The 22,368-nt window shown below is 50.0% G+C and overlaps 1 protein-coding gene across 1 annotated transcript; it reads right to left on the reverse strand.

Moving 5' to 3' along the window:
- Positions 1-823: 823 nt before the first annotated feature.
- ARHGAP25 (Rho GTPase activating protein 25) lies at positions 824-21,188 on the reverse strand. The gene is made up of 11 exons (XM_082072850.1): positions 20,803-21,188; positions 16,079-16,272; positions 14,016-14,103; positions 13,520-13,639; positions 10,906-11,113; positions 9,707-9,839; positions 8,193-8,266; positions 7,341-7,462; positions 6,541-6,740; positions 5,308-5,882; positions 824-4,715 (listed from the first exon to the last, which is right to left on the reverse strand). Exons 1-11 carry the CDS (start codon positions 20,861-20,863, stop codon positions 4,505-4,507), a joined length of 1,986 nt encoding a protein of 661 aa, XP_081928976.1. The 5' UTR covers positions 20,864-21,188; the 3' UTR covers positions 824-4,504.
- Between the last annotated feature and the right edge of the window lie 1,180 nt (positions 21,189-22,368).

Raw genomic sequence — 22,368 nt, forward strand, 5'->3', positions numbered from 1 at the left:
CAGGAACACCCAGCTGAGGTTACACAGGAAGGTGTCCAGGCGGGTTGGAATGTCTGCACAGAAGGAGACTCCACAACCCCCTGGGCAGCCTGGGCCAGGCTCTGCCACCCTCACCAGGAAGAAGTTTCTTCTCATATTTAAGTGGAACCTTTTGTGTTCCAGTTTGCACCCATTGCCTGTTGTCCTACTGTTGTTATCACTGAGAAGAGCCTGGCTCCATCCTCCTGACACTCCCCCTTTAGATATCTGTAAACATGAAGGAGTCCCCCCTCAGTCTCCTCTTGTCCAGCTCCAGAGCCCCAGCTCCCTCAGCCTTTCCTCACCCGGGAGATGCTCCACTCCCTTCAGCATCTTTGTTGCCCTGCGCTGGACTCTCTCCAGCAGTTCCCTGTCCTGCTGGAACTGAGGGGCCACAACTGGACACAATATTCCAGGTGTGGTCTCCCCAGGGCAGAGCAGAGGGGCAGGAGAACCTCTCTGACCTACTGACCACCCCCTTCTAACCCACCCCAGGTCCCATTGGCTTCCTGGCCACAAGGGCCCAGTGCTGGCTCATGGTCACCCTGCTGTCCCCAGGACCCCCAGGTCCCTTTCCCCTACGCTGCTCTCTAATAGGTCATTCCCCAACTTACACTGAACCTGGGGTTGTTCCTGCCCAGATTCAAGACTCTACACTTGCCCTTGTTCTATTTCATTACATTTTTCCGCACCCAGCTCTCCAGCCTGTCCAGGTCTCTGGATGGCAGCACAGTCTGCCAATGACAATTACTCTGTCATTCCTGGGGAGAACAACATGTTCTCACTGCTTTGCTTTTGAATTTTATTTATTTTATTTGTATAAGCCATCCCAAATAGTGGCTGGACACTTTTCCGGCACGTCCACCTCGCCTCCCACAACAACTCGCTGTTTTATGCAGTAGCCGAGCTAAAAAAGGAAAGTTATTCTCATGCCAAAAATGCAACTTTGATAAAATGTGAGGGGATAAGTCAGCATAAGCGTGACTGGCTTGGGATCCAAATAGAGTAATGTGGGAAAGATAATTTTACTTTCTTGCCTCTCACGCCTACCGAGTGCCTGGATGTAACGAACTGAATTCCTAAACGAATGCAGTAAATACCTAAGCAGAGCAAACCAGATTTTTTGCTCTAATGCAAAGAATGATAGACAATAAAGTAGGGCTAAAATATGTCATATTTTCACCCCACAACACATGGTTTAACAGTTGTAGATGCATTCAGACCTGTGGGTTTAATTGTTCTAATTTGGAAAGCCATATCACATTTAAAGGGAGGGGAAAATCCTCAGTGTGTTTTGTGGGTTATCCTACACACTCTCCTGTCACCTCGAAGAAGATGCTCTTGTGTCCTCTGGGTTAAATGGGGTGAAAATTGCTTTTTTGGGGGTTTCCAAACCTACAGTGCCCAGGACAGGCCTGAAAAGGATCCTTCTACAGGCTTTATTATTTCTTATAGACAGCCTATTGTACTTTTGTGTGATTACTATTACACTATTGTGTGATTAAGAGTAGTTCCACACTCTAGGGTATCCGGAATTAATGCTTAGAGCTGTCTGAGCTGAAAAGCAGCCACCAAACAACCAAAAAACGAGTTGATAATATCCCTTTGCAGCACAGCAAAACAGCAGCTGCCGCTTCAGGAGCAGGAGAGACTTTCTTGCTGCTCCTTCCCCAAAATGCTTCCAGGCTTGGCTGCAAAAATGAGAGAGGAAGGAAATATAGGTGGTGTTTTCAGGGATCTCATGTTCTGGTGTCTCCAACAGAAGATCTGAAAGTGGCATTAAATCCAGAGTAGGATTTGGGCATCGCCAGGATTCAGGTTATACCCTTGGGGCTGAAAAGGATGTAAAGTTTCCATAGGTCTGGCATGGGCAGATCCATGATCTTCTGTCTCTGGAAAAAGCTCACTTTTTATAAAAGGAAAACTCAACTTACAGCACCCAACAAAATACCAGCTCATAACATGCCCACGTTGTTCTCTGGGGCTGCTCATCCCCTCCATGCACTTCGGAATTTCCAGCCCACCTGACCTCTATTGGAATAAAGTCTTATCTTTTAAACACGACCGCTATAAACACTCCACATTTTAATGGGCAGAATATCTTCAAAGAAGTGGCTCTGATCGTCAGAAACAGTCATGGCTCGATAGAGGTTGTTGTGCCTATCTGCAGCGGAAGCGGAGGAATGCGCAGTTTATACTAAAACAACGCGCACTTGTCCTAATCACAGAGGCTTCTGAGCCTCGGCCAAGCCTTTTCGCGTCATCCCGCTCTGCTGCGGAGGAATTATTGTTTTATTTTCAGGGAATACTGTTTAATTTAATTGTCCTGATTTTTCCACACTTTTGATCTTTGCAGGAAGGAGCGTGTGGCATTTCCAGCCCAGATGTTCACCACGTTTCCCTAAGACTTGATGGAGAAATTTCTCCCTAAATGACTCATGAGCCTGATGCCCAGATTAGTAATGAGGTCCTTGTAAAGGTAAAACATTGAATAAGCTCTGGCAAGGTCAGACTGTTCTCCTTGGGGCTCCTTTCTGTGCTGTCCATCCCTCTGCAAGGGGGATGCAAAGGGCTACTGAGATTTAAAATTCCCACATTGTTTCTGATTTGAGACGTTTAAATCAGATTTGAAACATTCAAATCAAATTGGGTCATTGCCAGAGCAGAGGCCCTTGGCTGTGGGTCCTCTGGAAAGTGCTGTGATTTTGTACTAACCTCATACATCCCTCCAGAACAAATGAACTCCCTGGTGTGAAGGTTTGTGGCAGGACAGTGAGGGGCCGTGGGGTCTCTGTGGATCCTCTGGAAAGGAAAATCCCCTCGAGCCAGAGTCTGCAGGTCGAATGAGCAGTTTATGGGTCAGATTCTGAAACGCAGCTCAACTTCCACAAACATTTATATCCAGAGCTGAGCAAAGGTGGATTCAACACACCAAACTGAATCCAAGTTTGAGTCTAAGGAGTCTGGGCTTAGTTTTAGGGCTAAACAAGCCCCCTCCGCCACCAAAGCTCGTACCAGCAAGAGCTATATACCCACTATTGACTTTTATCCTCTGATAACATTTTCCCACTCCCATCTCCCTTTTTTCACTGTTTGTGTCCCTTTCCCCAACCAGTTCATTTTTCTCTGCAGTCTCTGCCATGCAGATCTGCAGCCTGTCTTAAGCTGGACTTTTCTATTACCAAGGCCGAGTCCTCCGTAGCACTAATCCAGTGTTGTTGCATCAGCTCTGCTCAGCACAGAGGCACGTGTTTGATCCTAAACATCTCGCTTGAAAACTCCTCTTTGTCCCTTTTTTGCTCCCACGAAGGCTCTAGGCTGGGCTGAGCCTACGTGCTGTTGTTCCCCCCTCTGAACAGAAATAAGGAGTGAAAGGTTTTCTTGCAGACTCTTACTATTTTCTTTCCTACACCAAAAGCTTCAGCAGCATCGTGGTACCGCTGGAAGGGCGATGTGCTGGCAGTGGGAAAACAAGACAAGTTTACAAAGACCCACAACAGCACCGTGAAACCTTCGGGTCTGACGGCAGCAAGTGACCCCAGTATCGTCATTGGGGTGCAAACTCAGGTTTCCACCAAGGTGGCCGAGCAAATCCTGTTCTGCGCTGATGAAATGATGAAAAACAAAGGCAGAGGTGATAAATAAGTCCAGATCTGTTATTCTTTGAAAACCATTCTTCGGGAAAAATGCAGAAGCCCCGTTTTGTGTACTGGGTAGAGCTCTGCACAAACAGCTCCGTGTACGGACGCGTGGACGTGCTCTCCAAAGCCTCGTCAGCAGCAGCGCTGGATTCGTATGCATGTGGCTACAAGGAACAGTGATTTAAATTAACCAAACAGCCATTTAAATGAAGAGGTTTTTGCAATATTGTGATTTTATACCGGAGCCTTGATATCCATGACGGGCACAGCACAGCCAGTGATGCTCTTCTCAGTGGACCTGATGGGTTGTCTGGGTTTCTCTTGCTCTATAAGAGCAATAATTAATGTGAACATCTCAACCGCAGCGCTGACGGCGTTTGCAGCCCACCATCCGTCGTACTGTGCCACCCCAGACCTTGGGGCTTCTCTGTCTCCCCAGATCCAAGATTGAAGGAGTTTTGGTATCTCCAGCAAGGAGCCCGCTGGCTGCCAGAGGGGATGCTTGCTAGTTGATTTTATTAAAGGCATAATATATCCTTAACTTGAACTCCTGAGTGCAAGCAATTCTGATTGAGCAGCAAGAAGTGTCGGCCTGTTCTACAGGTAACTTGAGCAGCTGAAAGAGGAGTTGAAATAAACACTGAAAAAGAAAAATGCTAAAGAATATTTGTGAAATTTCCTGTTTCAGAGCACAAACCAGCCTCTGACTTCTGGGCTCCTTCCTCCAAACCAGCCGGCGGTCGTACCAGAACACGGGACGGTGCGAGTCCCCGGCACTGACCCCGCTTGGCAATTCCTGTGGATTCACGCAGCTGCTTTTTAGTCTGTGCACAGCTGGGCAGCTTCTAGTTGGTTTTGGTATCGGTTTTGCTTGTGGATTTGGCCAATCTTTTAATCTCCTCCTCAAGCATCTTGTTTTTCTTCTCCATGTCCTCCCGTGACCGCTCCACGTCCTTCAGCCTCAGCTCCAGCTCCTCAGACTTCTTCTTCTCCCTCTCGATGTCCTGATTCAGCCTCACCACTTTGGCCCAGACGTCATAGTTTTCCTTCTCAAGGCTGCAAAGAGAAACGGACCGTGAATGGATTGGATCAGAAGAGTGCTGAGAAGTCATCATTTGGCCCTTAAGGTGTCTACCCTCTGCATCATTAAGCAATAAAATAAGTTAGAGGTGCTGTCCTGATCCCCTGACTCTCAGTGGCCACATAACACAATGCAATAAATCATTACACGTGGTATATAATAACATGATTAACAACATGTGAATCTATATAATGCTGATGGTTACAACTAATAACATAATAATGCTACTACTGAATTCTGGATGGTACAGTGGTACAATATTGCAATAAGAACAAGAATTCCGACAATGTAATTATTGCAGAAACAATACAGTGTCATAGAATAGTGTAATAGCAACTATAGAGTATTAATATTGTAGTAATATAACATTAGCAACTATGTCATGAGAGTGCAGCACATCAGCATTGACTTTTAGATACCTGCTATAATACTATATTTTATCATTAGTTGTTACTATTTTATACTGTATAGTATTATTGGGAAGTAAATCTGTGCAGCACTAGTGTGGTAATAACACGAGCTGCAGACTTCATACTCTCCCGAAAGCAGCACTCTGCAGCCCGTTACCTTTTAATCTGCTCCTCGTAGTCATTTTTCTGCACCTCCATTTCTTTTTCCAGCTTCAGGACCCTGTTTTGCAGGAACTCCCTGCTCTCCAGCTCGGGCTCGGACGCCTCGGCCGCGCTGCTGGTGGGACTGGCCGGTTCCTTGGGCTGCTGGCTGGGACTGGGGCAGGGCAGGAATTCCTTCTCGGAGCCGCTGCTGGAGGGGCTGGAGCCGCCTTCCCCACCTTCAGCCTGGGAGGTGGCAACATTATCATAGTTCGAAGCCCGGTGGAGGTCGAGCAGCTTAAAGAGATCATGAGACAACGTTCTCTTGTGTCCGTCGGGAACCACAGAGCGCACGCTGCTCCCAGGGGCATTTTTCCAAAAGTCGCGGGCAAATATGTAATTTTTGTCACTGCTGCCTTTCTCCCCGGATGAAGCAGCTGTCAGGAAAGATTTCCTGTTAGGTAACGTCTGAGTTCTTTTCCTTGCCTGGGTTTTCCACATTCCCAATGTATCTTTGGACCCGTTATCTTCTCCGGGTGCGCTTGAGCTTGCAGCTGGTCCGAGGGCGCTGCTGGAATTGAGGTCGTCTCTCTGTAAAACAAACCTGCGGCGTTAGGACAGGCTTGTCCTGCGAGCAGAGCCAGGCTGCAGCCGCCGCATTTACAAAAGGCACATTTGAACCTGCGAACAGCAACGGCCACACCTTTCCCATAAATATTATTTCGAGTTGCACTACGTTTTCCATTAAAAAGAACATTTTGCAGAGATTCTTTATTTCTGAGAAAGGACTTTAATCCTCAATGTTTTCACTTCACCAGCCTGAACAGAAAAGGTTTTACTTATTCTGAAAAGGTTTTATCTATTCTGCCCTGAAAAATCACACTAGGGCTTATTTTGGGGTAGGTCTTATTTTTTGGGTAGGTCTTATTTTCAGGGTAGGTCTTATTTTCAGGGGAAGTCTTATTTTCGGGGAAACGCAGTAATTTTAAGGCCAGAAGGAGATAAATTAATACATCTCTACCTTTTAGCTAAAAAACTTTAGGAGATGTTATTTTTTCCCAGAACAGCAGATTTTCCACTGGAAAGTGGAAAGTTGATCTACATCATTTTCCTGATGTAGATATTCCAGGGATGACCATTATTAATAGCAAGTACGCTTAGTGGCTTGCTGACCTGTTAGATCCCATAATAATCCATCATACATTTATTAAATGTACGTGCTGTTGTTTCTCTGAGGATCTGGCCTTACCATTTGCCTTTGGATGGAGCTCTTGGCGCTGGGTGCCGCGGGGTCCTCGGCAGCGTCCCAGCCCACGGAGCTGCGCGGGACGGGGGTCTTCTTGTCATTTTTGTGGGTGGGTGGGGACGGTGGCACATCCTTGGATGCGGGAAAGAGCTCAGCGTGGTCACTGATCATCACAGTCATCACCTTCTGGATCTGCGGCGTGCCTGGTTTAGATTAGATTAGATTTAGATTTAGATTAGATTTAGATTAGCGATCTGTCAGTGGCCAACCCAACGGAACAGGCTTTCTTCTACCCACACTTGCGTTTTCTTTTTGGTCTTTCTGGTGTCCGAAATGGGGATGTACATAGAAATGCAGGTGAAGACAAGAAGCAGGATCATCAAACCAAATAAAAGGAGGGATTTTTAAATCATCCTAGAAAAGCAGGAGCAGACTATTGAGCAACCAACACGGGAGTCTGCTCAGCTGCACCAAGCCATAAATCGTGCTTTTTTGGCTTGACAAGCAAGCTACAGGTATCAGTTATACAAAGAATATCTGGACCATTCGCATGTGACATCTGTTGGGCAGAGCAGCCTTTCCGTGAAAGTATTTCTTCTGTTAGTTGTGCTACGTCTGTCCTTGGGGTTTTTGTCACTGTAAACCCATTTATAGCCGAAATAACACATGGCTTTGCTCCACCCTGCTGTACTTACTGTGCCCAGGCATGTGTCTGCCTTATATCCAGGGGTCTAATTGCAAGATTGTGGATGCAACTGCACATCAGGTGCTCCTGTGCCAATTATCCCAGGAGCCCCTTTTACCTCTCATAATAATGGCAGGATCCTCTATCTTGGGTCTGACGAGGTTCACTCCAATCACCGTTGCCAGGTTATCCACACTCATCTTGTTGACACCGGAGTTCAACTGTATTTCGTGTAGAAACCTGGCAGAATCCAGAGGCAAATATTGCAGGTCAGAGGGAAGGGGAAGGGGAAGGAGAGAGGGAAAGGGGAGAGGGAAAGGGGAGGGGAAAGGGAAGGGGAAAGGGAAGGGGAGAGGGAGAGGGAAAGGGAAAGGGAAAGGGGAAGGGGAAGGGGAAAGGGAAGGGGAAGGGGAAAGGGAAGGGGAAGGGGAAGGGGAAAGGGAAGGGGAAGGGGAAGGGGAAGGGGAAGGGGAAGGGGAAGGGGAAGGGGAAGGGGAAGGGAAGGGAAGGGAAGGGAAGGGAAGGGAAGGGAAGGGAAGGGAAGGGAAGGGAAGGGAAGGGAAGGGAAGGGAAGGGAAGGGAAGGGAAGGGAAGGGAAGGGAAGGGAAAGGAAGGGAAGGGAAGGGAAAGGAAGGGAAGGGAAACCCCCATCTAATCTCCAACTAGAGAAAAACACCTAGGCTGGGTGCAATGCAAGAGTTTTGTGGCGCCGCACTTTGTATAGAAAAACTACACTTGATTTTAATTCTCAGGGATGTGTAAGTGAATTTGAGGGTGGGCACTGATGCTCAGACATTGCCAAGGTGTTTATCTCCGTGGCTGAAATTCCTCCCTTTACAAAAGATGCCCCAGGGGGAACCAAAACCCGGGTCAGAGGGCTCCCTGGTGGAGCCAGCCCCAGCCTTTGGGATGATATTTCAACTCACCAACCCCAAATCTAAGCCGTTTCTACCTTGTGCACAGCACTGACCTGCAGATGTAGCTGAGGAGGTTGTAGTTGTCTCTGGGAAGGAGGGACAGTTGCTTCAGGAGTTCCTGGTGGCCCTAAATGCAAGTTAAGTAATACCTTAATAAATACACACGGATCTTTATGGACTCAAGAGTGGTTCTTGGTCACTCCAGCCATCCCTGCATGGTCTCACCTCTTGGCATTTGCTCACCTTGGCAATTATGTTTCTCCAGCATGGAGATGGAGAAGCTTTTGTAGAGCAAGGAGAAGAACCCATCGCCCAGCAGCAAAGAGCAGGGTCCCCTCAGCCCCGCTCTTCAGACAGAGCTCATCGTGCCTAATCTTGCATTTCTTGTATTTAAACATTTAGGACATTCTTAATCCCAAAGATCTTCAAGTGAAACAACCTACAAGAAACATTTTCCCCGAAACCCAGGGCTGAACGCCGCAGTTCCCAGACCTCGTGCTACTGAGGATATCTGCCTCACCTTGTTGTGTATAGCAACAGCATCCCTGAGTGGGTTTTTTGCAGTGGGGAGGCAAAAGATGAGATAGTTCCCATCTGTTTCTCACTTGTCCCTCTCCCAAAACTCCACTCCCTTCCTCGGTGTCACCTCGAGCCCTCTGCCAGCTCCGCTCTCGGCACAGGACCTTGTGCTTCCCACCTCTCCCTTTACACACTCGCTGTTGCTGCGAGAGCTCCATGAAAAGAGATGCAGCTCTGAGCTCTGCTCTGGAAATTCAAGCTTTAAAATGGATAAACCCTTGTTGTCAAGTTGGGAAACCTCATTGGCTTTGGGAAATTTTATATGTATATTCTTTTTTTCAGATGTCAAAGCTCGATAATCACACAGCTTATAATGCACAAATAAATCTGCACCCGGTATCTCCAGCTGGCACTGAAACACAGCTACCCTGTTTCCCCGAAAATAAGACAGGGGCTCATATTAATCTTTGCTCCAAAAGATGTGTTAGGGCTTATTTTCAGGGGGTGTCTTATTTTTCAATGGATAACAATCTACATTTATTCTTGAAAATAAATCAACGTTCATTACAATATAGTCATGTCATCTCATTCTGGAACACCATCGTAACTCTCCAAACCCTGAATTTCATCATTAATTTCTCGTGACTCTCTTTCTTCTTTCCATGTACAACAATGGATATGTAGCAATATTCATGAACAAATATCATCATTTATTCAAATACAGTCATGTCATCATCTTCTGGAATATCACAACTCTCCAAACCCTATCTGTCCCGCTGCATTCTATTGCCAATTAATTTTACCTTTTTACATGTACAGCTGCCTGAGCACTATTTAAATTGACTGTTTTTAATGAACTGTAACTAGGCCTTATTTTTTGAGTAGGGCTTATATTTGGAGCATCCTCAAAAACCCTGAAAAATCACACTAGGGCTTATTTTGGGGTAGGTCTTATTTTCAGGGTAGGTCTTATTTTCGGGGGAAGTCTTATTTTCAGGGAAACGCAGTAATTTTAAGGCCAGAAGGAGATAAATTAATACATCTCTACCTTTCTCTCATCCGCCTCCAGCGCCTGCCCGCACAGCAGGAAATCCTCGTACTGCGTCCAGGGCACGACGGGCTCGGGGAGCTCCCGCAGGTAGAGTTTGAACAGAGAGGCCACGGTGTGCACATCCGTATCCCTGCAATGGGGAAAAAGAGCCGCTCGTGACACTCGCACCCAGCTGGTGAGCAAACCCCATCCTACTCCGGCAGCGGGGGATTGTATTTAATTGCATTTTATAGATGCAAGATACATAAATAGAGAAGCCAAAGCAAGCTGGGGAGAATCCATAGGGCACCCCAAGGCTGGCAATGGCCCCAGCTGGCAGGAAAATAAATATCTGGTGGAGACTTTCCCCCATCCTGTGGGTCCGGCAGGTCCGCAGGGCTCATCCCCAGCCCGCATTTGACTCCTGAGGGTTTGCCTCCAAATTTTGTCCAGTGTCCCTGTGTTTTGCAAATGCAGAGCTTGCCTGGGGTTTGTAACAATAACTCTCCAGCCTGTCCAGGTCTCTGATGGCAGCACAGCTTCCAGTGTCGCCACTCCTCCAGCTTGGTGTCATCAGCAAACTTGCTGACAGTCACTCTATTCCCTCGTCCAAATCATTGATGACTATATTGAATAATCCCGGCCCCAGCACTGCCCCCTGAGACACTGCACTAGGCTGCTCCAGGCAGCTCTCACAGCGTTAGGGGTTTGTGATTTTCTCTTAGCCCTGCAGGGGAGGGGGGTCAGGAGGACGCAGCCTCGCAGCTGCCAAAATCTCTCTCTCATCTCTTTCTTCTGTAGCAGGTGAGTGCAACAGGAGGAAAGTGTCATGGCTGTGGGCCGGCAGGGAAAGAAATAACTTCTGCTGCCTGCATTGGGGTGTTCTCTGAGCTTATCAGTGCTCTTCTACTTGCTCTCTACCCGTAACTGATGGGCTACATGGGCTCTTTGCTTCCTTCCTCGGCTGCTCCTGCAAATGATAATCAGTGTGTGGGGCCAGGATTTTTCTAAATGTTTTTCTTTATTTCCATGTGTCTCATCTCAGCGCCTTCTGATTCTGCTTTTGCCTCCATTTGGGGTTTCTGCTGAATCCCCTCACCTTGTCAAGCCCTTCTAGAGGCTCCAAGTTTCCTGCTGGACTCTCTGGAGCTGCTTTTCCCCACGTTTTGGGGTGTATGAGACCTGGTTGAGTAGGAGAGGGGGGAATCCAGCATTACCGGTCAAACGATGGCCTTTCCCCAGCGTCGAACGCGTCCCTGAGCTGTTTCACCAGGTTGTCTTGGCCGGGGAGCCGGAAGATTCCCTCCTCGCTCAGGCCGTGCTGGCGGATGAACCCAGCGCACTCCTGCACCAGCATGGGCACCTGGTGCTGCCCGAATTTCTGCTCATAGGCCATGGTGTCTGCCAAGCGCTGGCCAAACACCGCTGGGGAAAGGACAGAGAGGTTAGAGGAGCCCGAAAGCTTTGCTGAAGGCACATTACCTGCCAATGCTTCCTGCAAATGTGACAGCAGAACCTGCTTTTTAATAGCTACAAGGACTCTGCAGACTGGGTGAAAGCAGAACTTCCAAATAAATGATTAACAGCTCTCAAAATAATTAAAATGAAGCAGTGGGTCTTGTTTTTTGCTTGAAGCAGGGCGCTGATCCAGAGGGAGACAGGACCAGCAAAAAGGCCGATGGCACAGGGAGAGAAGGCAAGTTTGTCACTCAAACTTGATATAGAAAGCACAGGAGACCACCAAGAAAAAAGAAAAGCAGCCTTGCAGAGATTTGGGACTGGAAGTCTTACTGACTGTGTTGTTTTCTCCAGAAACTCCCCTGTGCGAAGCCGAGCGTGTTTTGCAGCGGGCGGCACCTTTCCTTTGGAGCAATGGCTTTTTCCTCCTGAATTCACAGCCAAACAAGAGCTCGGCGCTGGGAAGGCAGCAGCCTGCATCCCAGCTCTCCCTCCTTGCAGCCTGCGGCATGGTAAGAGCAGACAAATCCCCACTCAAACTGGCTCTGAGATGTTATTAGCAAAGGGTGCTATGGTCCTCTACCATATTTTTGCCCTGGGATGTGTTCACCTTGTGCTCTGAAGGCTGAAATAATTCCTGTGTGTCTTCCAGACCAGGAAAATACAAGCAAACGCTCTCATCTGGAGCTATGAGGCTTGTTGGCACTTGCCTGATCGTGGGGGTTTTTCATTTATAACTTTTAAACAATGAGTATAAACCTGTTGTGCACAGTAAAGGCAAATAGCACTTTATGTTTCCTCCTCCCTCTGCTTTGGTAGCTGGTACTGAAATGTTTATTTAACTGCAAGCTGGCAGATCAGTTAATTGGGGGATAAGTCCCCGGGGCCACCGCGGTGCCCGCCCAGCAGGCGGCTGTTCTCGGGGGGTGGCAGCCAGACCTGCGAAACCCCGCGGAGATTTTGGAGATGCCTTTGCTGTTGTTTCACGCTGTGCAGCTGTTCTGATTGTTTGATGTGCAACAAGCTCACGAGTAGCTGGGGCTCCGGGGGCTGCTTCCAGGTGGGCTCTTGGCACAACCTCCACCATGGAGTGTGTTGATTTAAAAGCACATGTTGCCTCAGCTTGTGTTGAAGCCAAAAAGCTAAACTGTGATGTTTTAGGGTACATTTACCTGTGTATTGACATAAAGTGCAGCTCCATAGTATCTGACGTCTCCACTATCCTCGGGGCTCTCTGTACTACTATACATTTACATTTTATATCACATAAGGTCTCTTTATCTACCTGGAAGAAACTGGCAGCCTCTTAAGTTTAAGCAAGGCTCAGATGCAGAGTTGTTATTAAATATTAGAGCCAGGTGGGGCGATATCCTGAGCATTTTTGGCTTGTGCAATCCTAATTTCAGGTGGGTGATGCTGCCACCCCCAGGGCACAACGTGTTTGGTTTTAGAGGCAGAAAATACCTGGGTTGCAGACAAAAATCATCATTTAGGTGAAGCTCCTCCGTGCCTATGGCAGGGTGATGGTGAAAGAGCTTGAACTGGCAGCATCTGCTTGTGAACTGCTGGGATTTATATTAACACAGGTGCTGTGGGAGGCCAGAGCTCCATTGTGCTTGTGTGATACAGCTGAAGGGCGACTCTATAAAAATATCATATAAATAGTTAGGGCAAAGAACAGAGGGAGGAAGGAGAGGCTCAGGATGATTGTCCAGGTTAGTGCTCTTTTGGAAAAGGGCTAAAGAGACTCCCAGCTGTGTTTTATTGTTGAATCTTATAGGAGAAGTCTGGATATGAATAGTTCACCCTTACAGGAAAGTGGCTGGGGTGACTTTTGCTGCTTCCTTTGTGGTGGCCGATTTCTGATGTGCTCCTTTCTGATTAATTCATGTTTTACTTCCCTGTTCACAATGTTGTAATGACATAAAGGCACGTCTGAGGGGGCTGGGGACTGGGATGCTGTCATTGTGTGGCCAAAGCAAAAGGGCTGGGCTGAGCGAGAAAAGCTGGAAGGAAAGCAAAGCAAAGCAACTGGCAGGTTGAAAGGCTTTTTACAATGCTTTATCCCTGAGCATGAGTTGTTTTCAAGAACAACATCTTCTGCGGTCAATAAGTCAATGTGGAGGTTTGCAAAAGAGGTTGAAACCAGCCCAGGAATCTTGGCTGCTGTTTCCTTAACGCTGCCCGTGTTTGCAGCAAACCCAACACCGCGGGGTCCGCGATGGGAGTAGGTTTCTAAGACATTACAAGTCACGTTGCAGCTCTATTTTCAAGGATTTATGAGTCCAGCTTTGAAATCCTCACACTGAGGTGCTGCGGAGGGTGAGACGGTAGGAAATCACCTCTCCGAGAGCCGTCCCTGCTCCCCTTTACCTCCTGACGCCGACCCCAGCGCTCGCCGGATGCATTTCACCCATTCCTCCATCTCCGACTGGGAATTAGCCATGAGCACGCAGGTGTCCTGCCCTGTTCGGTTCTGCTCTCCGCAGACTCCTAAAACATAAAGATTCTGCATTACTTATAGAGAGGACTGGAAGCAAAAAACAAACCCACATTCTTGTTTTCTTTGCTAAACGCTTTTGGTTCCAGTTTTCCCCAATAACGTCCATTTGGCTGTAAAATGAAGCAGCGCTCTTACTAAAGGTTTGCAAGAAAGGAGCAGAAACGACTTAACGCTGCACCTTGGCAAAGCTCCTCATGGGACGTGGACACTGAGACGGTGGGAACACGGAAAGCAAAACACTGATTTTCATGTGCAATGCGGCGCTGTGGGCACCTTGAAAATAAATGGGGGCAAAATGACCTCACTGAATGATTTTTGGGTGACCAGTCCAGCCCAGAAGTACGTGATGGGGTGAAACGTCCTCACCTGGGATGATTTCGAAGATGAATTTCCCTCCTTCCTCTGGGTTGCTGGCGACCTCCTTGACGGTGCTTCCCAGGAGCGCCAGGCAGCCCTAGGACAGAGCAGGAGCTGCAAACACCCGCAACACACACACCCTGCAAATACATCCCTGCCAGGCTGGTGCTACCAGCACTGAGGATAAAGCCCTTCTTTCAAACAAATTTCAGGACCTGATGGCCTTTGTATTATATATATCTGCTAAAAATAACTTTTCAAACAATAAGGGACACTTCTTAATGCCAGTTTTTCTCATGAAGTGATTCCCAGAATAAGAAAACTGGTTGTTTTGCTCGTTCCTTTTATTTTCCCCCTCCCTTCTTATTTTTTCTTTAACCCCTGCTGGGGCTGGGAGAGGAAAGTACAAAGGAGAAGGGACTTGAGAAAACACCCAACTTGGCCCGTGGGGGCCGAGCAGGCGCGTGAGTCAGCCCAGCGGCCTCCCAGGGCAGGAAACGAGCCTGCGCCACACAAATTAGTAGGTTTTTCAGCAATTTCAGCCTCCTGAAAAGCCCTTGGGCTCCTGGGAGCGCTCCGAAAGTCCGAATTGCAGCTCTGTCAGTCGGAATCGTCGATGGGATCAGAGAAGCTTGAAACGAAACGATGGTGCATTGAGAGCTGCCAAAAGCGCTGCGACCAGCAAGCAGCTTTTTATTATACAGCACTTTCTGTTTCTACATCCTATTTGCAACCGGGGAGGCTGCTCTGCCCAGTCACCCCTGAAATGAGGCAAAGCCTCATAGGACCTGGGTCCCGCTGGGCTCAGCCTTTGCTGTCACCCCGAGGATCCACTGATCACCGTCCCCTTAGGAGCGCTTTCTATCTTGAGATCCATTTTGGTACCAGTAACAATACAGAGAACGCTTTTTCCGGCAATGGGGAGGAGCTTTCCCTGGAATTTCTCAAAACAACGGTGGATATTCAAAAGTAAATTACGATACGGAGAAAATGGTTGAGAAAACTAAAGTTATCCATATAAACTGGGGGAAAAAAAGACTGATTTCTTCCTGGCAAGTGTTCTACAATGTGTACCCTGAGAAATGGTTGAGACAGATAAGCTGGGGATTGTTAGAACCCGGAGGGGCTGCAGATGGGGATGGTGCTGCAGATGTTGGGCGCTGGTGCAGATGTTTAAATCCAGCCCAGGTGGGTGATCACACTTGTGTTTTGTGCAAAGGTTTGGGTAATTCTCTGGGGATCTCAAAAATGACTGAACCGGGGCGTTCAGCAGATTTCAAGCCGCTTCCCTTAGGGGAGAAGGCAGCGGGCAGGTTTCCTCTGGCCGCGCAGGGTGGACCGTGGTGGCAGCCAAATTACACAAACTGCAGCCAAATAACACAAATTGCATCCGTACCGTGGAGCCTTCTGCAAAGGACGGGCTGGGATACAAACCCGGACTTTGGAGAGAGAAAGGCAAGAGGTGCTAAGGCAGCAGCTGCCCTCTGCTGTCACCGGTGAGCCCACAGCCCTGCCTTGGGCACATCCACCCGGGCTGTGCTCAAAGTCCTGCTTGGCTTTTCCCAAAAACATCCTGGAAGATGCTTTTCCCACCAAGGGCACGGCTGAAACCTCTCGCAAAGCTCCTGTCACCTTGTGCTGCACCTGCTGTCACAGAAATGCTGCCGTACTGAGCTCTTTTTCTCCTCATTGTCTTGGAGAGTTACAGCAACCTTTTAGTTGGTTACTGGTTTTCTTTCCAGCACTGTGTGGTTTGGGCATAGACACCCTTTGAGAATTTGAGTGCATAGAGGATCCTGATCAGGATATCTTATCTGTTACTGTTAACCTCTTTAATAACCTACTCCGTAGAATTGTTTTGGATGGAAGAGACTCTCCAGATCGAGTCCAGCCATTAATCCCCCATGTCCCCGAGAACCTCATCTCCATCTGCCCAACCCTCCAGGGATGGTGACGCCACCACTGCCCCGGGCAGCCTGTCCCAACTCCCCCATCCCAAATCATTTCCCTACAAGCGAAGCTGCAAGAAGATGGAGACCGAGCATCAACAAAGCCCAGCGCCTTCATCCTACCTGTGGTTTGGCATCGTCCTCGTCCTTGTAGTAGTAAAGCTGCTGGCCCTTGAGCACGAAGTAGCGCTGCTGCCAGTTCTTGACGATGGAGCGCTGCTTCTTCAGCCAGCCCGTCTTCAGGGGCCGCTCCAGCGGGTTGGGGGAGCCCGGCCGGGCGCCCGCGGGCTCCCCGCTCATCACGCTCTTGGACCGCGCTGCCAAGGAAAGAGAGGGCAGGGCTGGTGGGGCGCGCGGGGACACGGCGCCAGCAGCCCTGCCCGTCCCAGGGCCCGTTTGGGGTACAGCGGCGAGCGCGGCTCCCTGCCCCTGTGCCGAGCAAACTGGCGATGAGTTTGTAAAGGAAGTGGCCGCAGTATCTGTCAGTGTGTGCTTCCTTTTTCCTGTGTGGGAGTAATTGTCTTGCAAGTGAGAAGAAAATCATTAGCTTTTTAAATGGGAGTGTATGTTATTTTTTTATACCCACCCCAAACAGCTTGCAGCAGCGATAGCAGAATGACCCAGCCTGGCTTGGAAAAAGACCAAACAACCAAACCTGTTTGGAAAGTGCAGTTTTGCTCTGGGAGAGCTTCGCCTGATGTCTCCAACGGGGCAGCTCTCACACAATGAGGCTGGAAAGCCTCTAAATGTGCCAGTGTGGACTGCAGCATCCCCTTTCTCCTGTTTGCATCATGTGGATGAGTCCCACCGCTTCCAGGGACCGGGACTGGGGCACCTCTAAGTGCTTCTGTGACAATCAATGCCTTGGGAAAGATCATTTCCAGAAGGGACACTTTGATTTTTGCCTCTGGACCGGGCACTGCAGGACCCCGGTGCCAATCTGGTTGGCAAGAATTAGCATTTGTGCTCGCAGGGCAAAAATAATATGACTCCAGGGGAATTCAGCATCACTGATCTCTGCGCGGTTTGGACTCGGTGCTGAGCAGTTGATTCAGAGGTCAGAGTGCTGCAGTTGAAAAGTGTGTCCAGCTTCCCCTTCTGAAATCCCCTGGAGCAAGAAATCCCACTGCATTTTGCCTCCATCCTTCGGAGTCAGGTTTGGGTACAGCACTCCGAGCTCGCTTCTCCACTACAAACCCATTACGGGATTGCAAGTCGCGGTCCAGAAATCAAGAAGGATTGCGAATCCAAAGGCTCAGCCTTGGAAAAGCAGTGAGGACGCTGCCTGTGTCTCGGTGTGGGCTGATGCGGGATGTCCCTGCATTGCATGTGGTTGTAAGGAAGGACCTTCAAAAGGGATTTGCCAGCCAGCTCCCCTGCAAAACGCTGCTACTGGGGATTACCCTGATGCAAAAACCAACATGAGGTTTCCAAATTGCACCTCAAGCTCCAGGCAGCTCCTTTGCTCTTTGCCGGAACATCTGCATTACTCAAATCTCATAAATATTAATGCAATTGCTCACGAACATCATCGCTCCTCTCTGTAAATCGTGTTCCTTCGTGTCTTGCAGCTGCTGCGAGCTCCTTGGGGCTGAGGGTTTTCCAAGCACCGATGACAACAAGGGCTGAATCAGAAGTGAAGCTGTTGCGGTGCAGCTCGCGGGGTCCATTCTCACACCCAAATGGGTGGGAATCAGGGATGTGTCTCCATCTATCAGCTTCCCAAAAGAACTGATATTCCAGCGGCACAAGACTTGAAAGGAGAAATATTGTCTTTTATGACCTTTTATCAGAGATATTAATCTCCCTCAAATCCCATCACGGTTGCACTGTGGAAAGGAAGCGACCGGCAGGTGCTGCTACCCAGGGGGTTCCTCCTGCTCTCATTTTTGAGCTTAAATTGCCCAGCCCTTGCTGGAAATGATGTTTATTCTCCCTCTCTGCAGCCTCTCCTGGGCGGATAAAGACTGTGCATTCAGATGGGTGCACTTGGGTGCCCATTCTGTACCATCAGCCCTTCTGAAACACCAGACCTGAGGCGCAACCAGAGGCTGGTGCTTCGCCGTGGCTTAACCCCATCCATGCACGTACATATACCCCAGCGTGAACACGCAGATTTATCTTCTCTCTGCCCAAACCAGCTCTCCCTGTGCTATGGGCTCATTTAAGGCCAAAATAACGACTTGCGGGATCATTCTTACCCACGGAGCGAGTGCTCCCAGGTCGCTGTCCCCACCAGTGCGGAGGTGTGGGCAGCTTGGCTTTGCTAATTTCAGGTCTATTTTTGCCCAGTGGAAAGTTTTCTGCCTTCACCAAACAAGAACTACCGAGGCTGCGGCTCCCTCCTTTACCACCTTTCCAAATTTCTGCCTTTGTGGCCGGTGCAGCGTCCGGCTCATGTGCTGAAAGTGTTATATGCGGCTGGGGTGAAGCTCTTCCCTGCCTCTCACCATTGGGAGTCACCTCCTTCACCAGCACGTCCCTGCTCCTCCTCGCCGCTCTCGCAGCCACTGAAAGAGCGAACACGGTGCCTCCCAAAGCGTTTCCTGTGGTAACCGCCTCTGAAGCTGAATATTTCCTCCAAAACATCCTTGCTCTTCCTCCAGCCCCGGGAGCGGCTGCAGCAGGGTGCCTGTGTCCCGCTCCCCAAAAAGAGGAGCCCTGCCAAAGTGTGACTTGCAGGAGAAACTCCATTGCGTGCCACATCAACGCTGTTTACTGCTCCAAATCCTGCCCTTCCCTTTGCTCCTGCACCACAGGGCGTTGGGTACTCGCAATAAAAACCAGCAAAAGTGCCACGAGAGGTGTTGCGGTGAAGGTAGCAAATGCAATTTTCTCTTTCATCGGAATAAATCGCTTTGCGTTTTTCTCAGCGTGAGGAAGCACATGGGAGCCCAGCCCCTCACCAGCTCCATCGCCTCCTCTGCACCCTCTCCAGCACCTCAACATCCTTCTTATGATGAGGGGCCCAAAACTGAGCAGAGAATTCAAGGTGGACTCAGCAATGTTAGGCTTACAGATGGGCTCAATCTTAAAGGTCTTACCAAGCTTAACAATTCTACGATTACATTAAGTACCACTTGAAACATAATACATTCTTCAGGGTTTTTTTTGTCTTTTTTTTTACTTATCAAAAGGAAAAGAGCCAATTTAGCTCCCTGGGCTTGTTGATTGACTATGTTCAGTTCCAGATCTGTGCCCCCCCCAGGGTCATAGAAGCTGCTTGTGCCGTGGCCACAGCTGGGCCCGAGGAGGGGAAGTGTCCCGAGGCCGGAGGAGCCAGCCGGGCTGGTGGTGACTAATACACAAGTATTTTCCACAAGCAAGTGGCGTCCCCGCTGCACCCCCGGAGACGGCAGCGACCGGTCCCTGCAGCCAGAAACCCCAAAACACGAGAAGAGTCGATGCACCGAGCTTAGGTCTCTGCACAGACACACGAAACCCTCATCTCGTGGGCTCGCAGCAGCTGCAAAATGCACCCAGGATTTCATCACAGGCAGATTGTCTTGAAAAACTAAAACCAATTCCTGGTGCCAATGCAGGTTCAAGCTTGTGTCCCATCTCTGCTTCCCAGCAGCCGGTGGGCTCAGTGCCTTGTTTTCTGAGCTACCGATTGAATTTACCCACTACTTCACAGCGTCTATGCAAAAAATTATCCTAATTATCCTAAGAGTGCAATGCAGGAATCCAGGATGCTTCAGTGATAACTCTGTGGGGATTTCTCCTCCGCTCTCCTGCAAGCTGATGAGTGCAGATGCTGGTGTTGCTTCCTCCATCCGCCTGCAAAACTGCTGGACCAGCTGGGGTCTCATCCTGTACATCACCGAGCATCACAGGGACCAGCAGCACTTCAGCTGGGGCCTTGTGAAGAAAACAGTTTGGCCACGCCAACGAAAGCAGCTCCAGATAAAAGTCCAAATTGCCTTTGCAAGAAAATCCAACCAGGACGACTTTGTGAGCTGACGCGAGGCACGGGGAGGAAGAGCTCAGCGCACAGGGGCCAGCTCGGCCAAATCTCTCTGCTGCAGAGAGAAATCAAGTTGCCAATTTGTGCCTTGACCATGTTTTGGCATCGGTTTTGGGACAGCGAGGGACTTTGTGTCAGTGTGCGCGCAAGGCTGGGCTTGTCCAGCCCTTCCTGGACCGCAGCGTCCGTGTTCCCAATCCCTGCCCTGGTTGTTTGACCCAAAAATAGGTGTTGGCTCTGCCTGGAGATTTTGGCCACGTAGGGATCCCTCACCCCTTCCAAAGGTGATCTCCAGTGTTTTCCGTGACGATGGATCCCATGGTGGAGCAGAGCCGTGCGAAGCCTTGGGCAGATAAGTCAGGACATTGCACGGTGACGCCGTCCCAGGGCACGTGGGTGTCAGAGACCACCGGACAGGAAACCGGTGACCTCGGGGTGGACAAAGAAACCCGAGCAAGAGCCAGATTTGCTTCCTCCGGCCTGCGCCGCTCCGGCCGCCTCTTGGCCTGCGCTTCGCCTGCTGCGAGTCTCGCACCAGCAGAATGAGCCCGTGCGGATAAATCCCCCCAAACCTGGATTTTGGGTGGGCAGCAGCCACCAGGCCCCCTGTCCCCAGCCCACCATTAACCGCAGCCCTGGCTGTGCGTCCCTCCCTCCATGACGACTTTGCAAATCACTTCTTGCAAATCATTTGCAAACCATCTGCTGTCTCGAAAGCGGTAGCTGGGGGCCGGATCCCCCCACCGAGGCCAGAAGCGGGTTTGGGGCTGAGCCGTAGCCGAAATCACATTGGGACTTGGCCACGGCCACCCCAGCAGCCCTGCTGGCACCTGGAAGGCTCGATCAGAAACAGAAGCACAAAAAGAATCAATCACGATACCTATTTTTGCAGCGTCCATTCTCAGGTTGAAATCCCAGTTCCGTGGCAGCTTGAGGGACATTTTGGATCAGGAGGAGCTTTTTTGATTCCCAAGGGGGTCTTGCTTAGGAGATGGGCTGAGACGGAGCTCCGATGGTCCCGTGGGAACCGCGCGCCCGGGGTGCGATCCCCCCCGCGACAAACGCTGGCTCGGCAAGGGTCGATTCACCAATGTACTTCCTCCTCCCTCCTCCGCGAGCGGCCGCCAACAACCCCATAAAAGTACTTTCCCGCCCCGCTTGCCTGCAAAGCCCTCGCCTTGCTGCCCCGGTGGTGCCGAGGCGATGCCGCCCGGTTTTCGCTGCCCGTTTCGCTCCCGCTTTGGCCGCTGCCCGGCCCAGCCGCGCTGCCGCTGGGCTGCTCTCCGTGCCGCCCGTTGTGTTTGAGGAAGTGGGTGTCCTTCTGGGGCCCTCGCCGCACCAGAAAAGCGCTTTACCAAAGGACACGGCGTTTCGGGAAACGTTTTGCTGGGCAGCAAAGCAGAGCCGGTTATGGCTCGGGTGGCCACGGCCGAACGCCGCAGGACGGCGTCACCGAATGTCCTAATGCATCCCGGTGTGCACGGCCAGGGTGGCTTTTGCGTTTTGTTATTGCGGATGCTGATTTAAGGTTTTTACACCCGCTTTCTAATGGCTGCATGAGCAAAATGGGGATGAAGTGAGGCTGCTCTTGGAGGAAAAGCTCTGTGTACCAGTGGGGGCTGGGGGACGTGGGCACAGACCCCACCTTTCCCTGCTCACAACAGCGAGTGGATCCTGTTTCACATCATTTAATAGTGTTTTTCCTCAAAAGAAACACCTGTGCAATGCAATCAGACTGCGATGCATCTGGCGAGACACAGGATAAACGCAAGGAGAGTTCGTTGCGTTCACAAACACCCAAACGGAGCAAAATGCAACAAAAGTGGCTACGAGACAGGGCAACGTGTCCCAAGGGGCCAACGGGGCGTCCAGCCCGGTCCCCCCATCCTGGGCAAGCAGAGGGAAGTTTCCCAGAACAGAAGCAGAAGCAGCGATGTGTGGATGCTGCCCCGAGCCGCTCGCAAAGGGGATTTTTATAGCACAGTTGCATACATTGAGGATGTGCCTCTCCGGGGAGGAGCTGGAGCCTGCGCTGACCGCCCCGGGGGGATAATTTGGGTGAATCACAGCTGAAAAAATAGATGTGTTGCTTTGAGAGGTCCCCGGCTCACATGTTCCGCTGCCGAAAGCTCAGGGGACGTGACAGCGTGGCAAACGGAGTTAATCCGGGCGCTTTGGGTGCGGAGGATTGGGGTTAATGTCGTTCAGGTTTGGGCTGCTCCGTTGTGACAGCACCATTTCTGCTCCCCCCCGAGCAAAGGACCATGAATGAGCCCTGAATTTAGCGTCAGTTTTTCATCATCTTAATAATATCTGCAGAAAGCTCTGGGAAATAATGTGTTTTGAGGCTTGTTTTTCTCTTCAACCCATGTTGTTTTCTTTTTGTCTTTAAGAGAACAGCTTGTGAACAGCCGCCTGTCCCCACCTGCCCCGAACAGGATGTCAC

Source organism: Streptopelia decaocto, assembly GCF_964273445.1.
Source record: "Streptopelia decaocto genome assembly, chromosome: 25".
Classification (NCBI taxonomy): Eukaryota; Metazoa; Chordata; class Aves; order Columbiformes; family Columbidae; genus Streptopelia; species Streptopelia decaocto.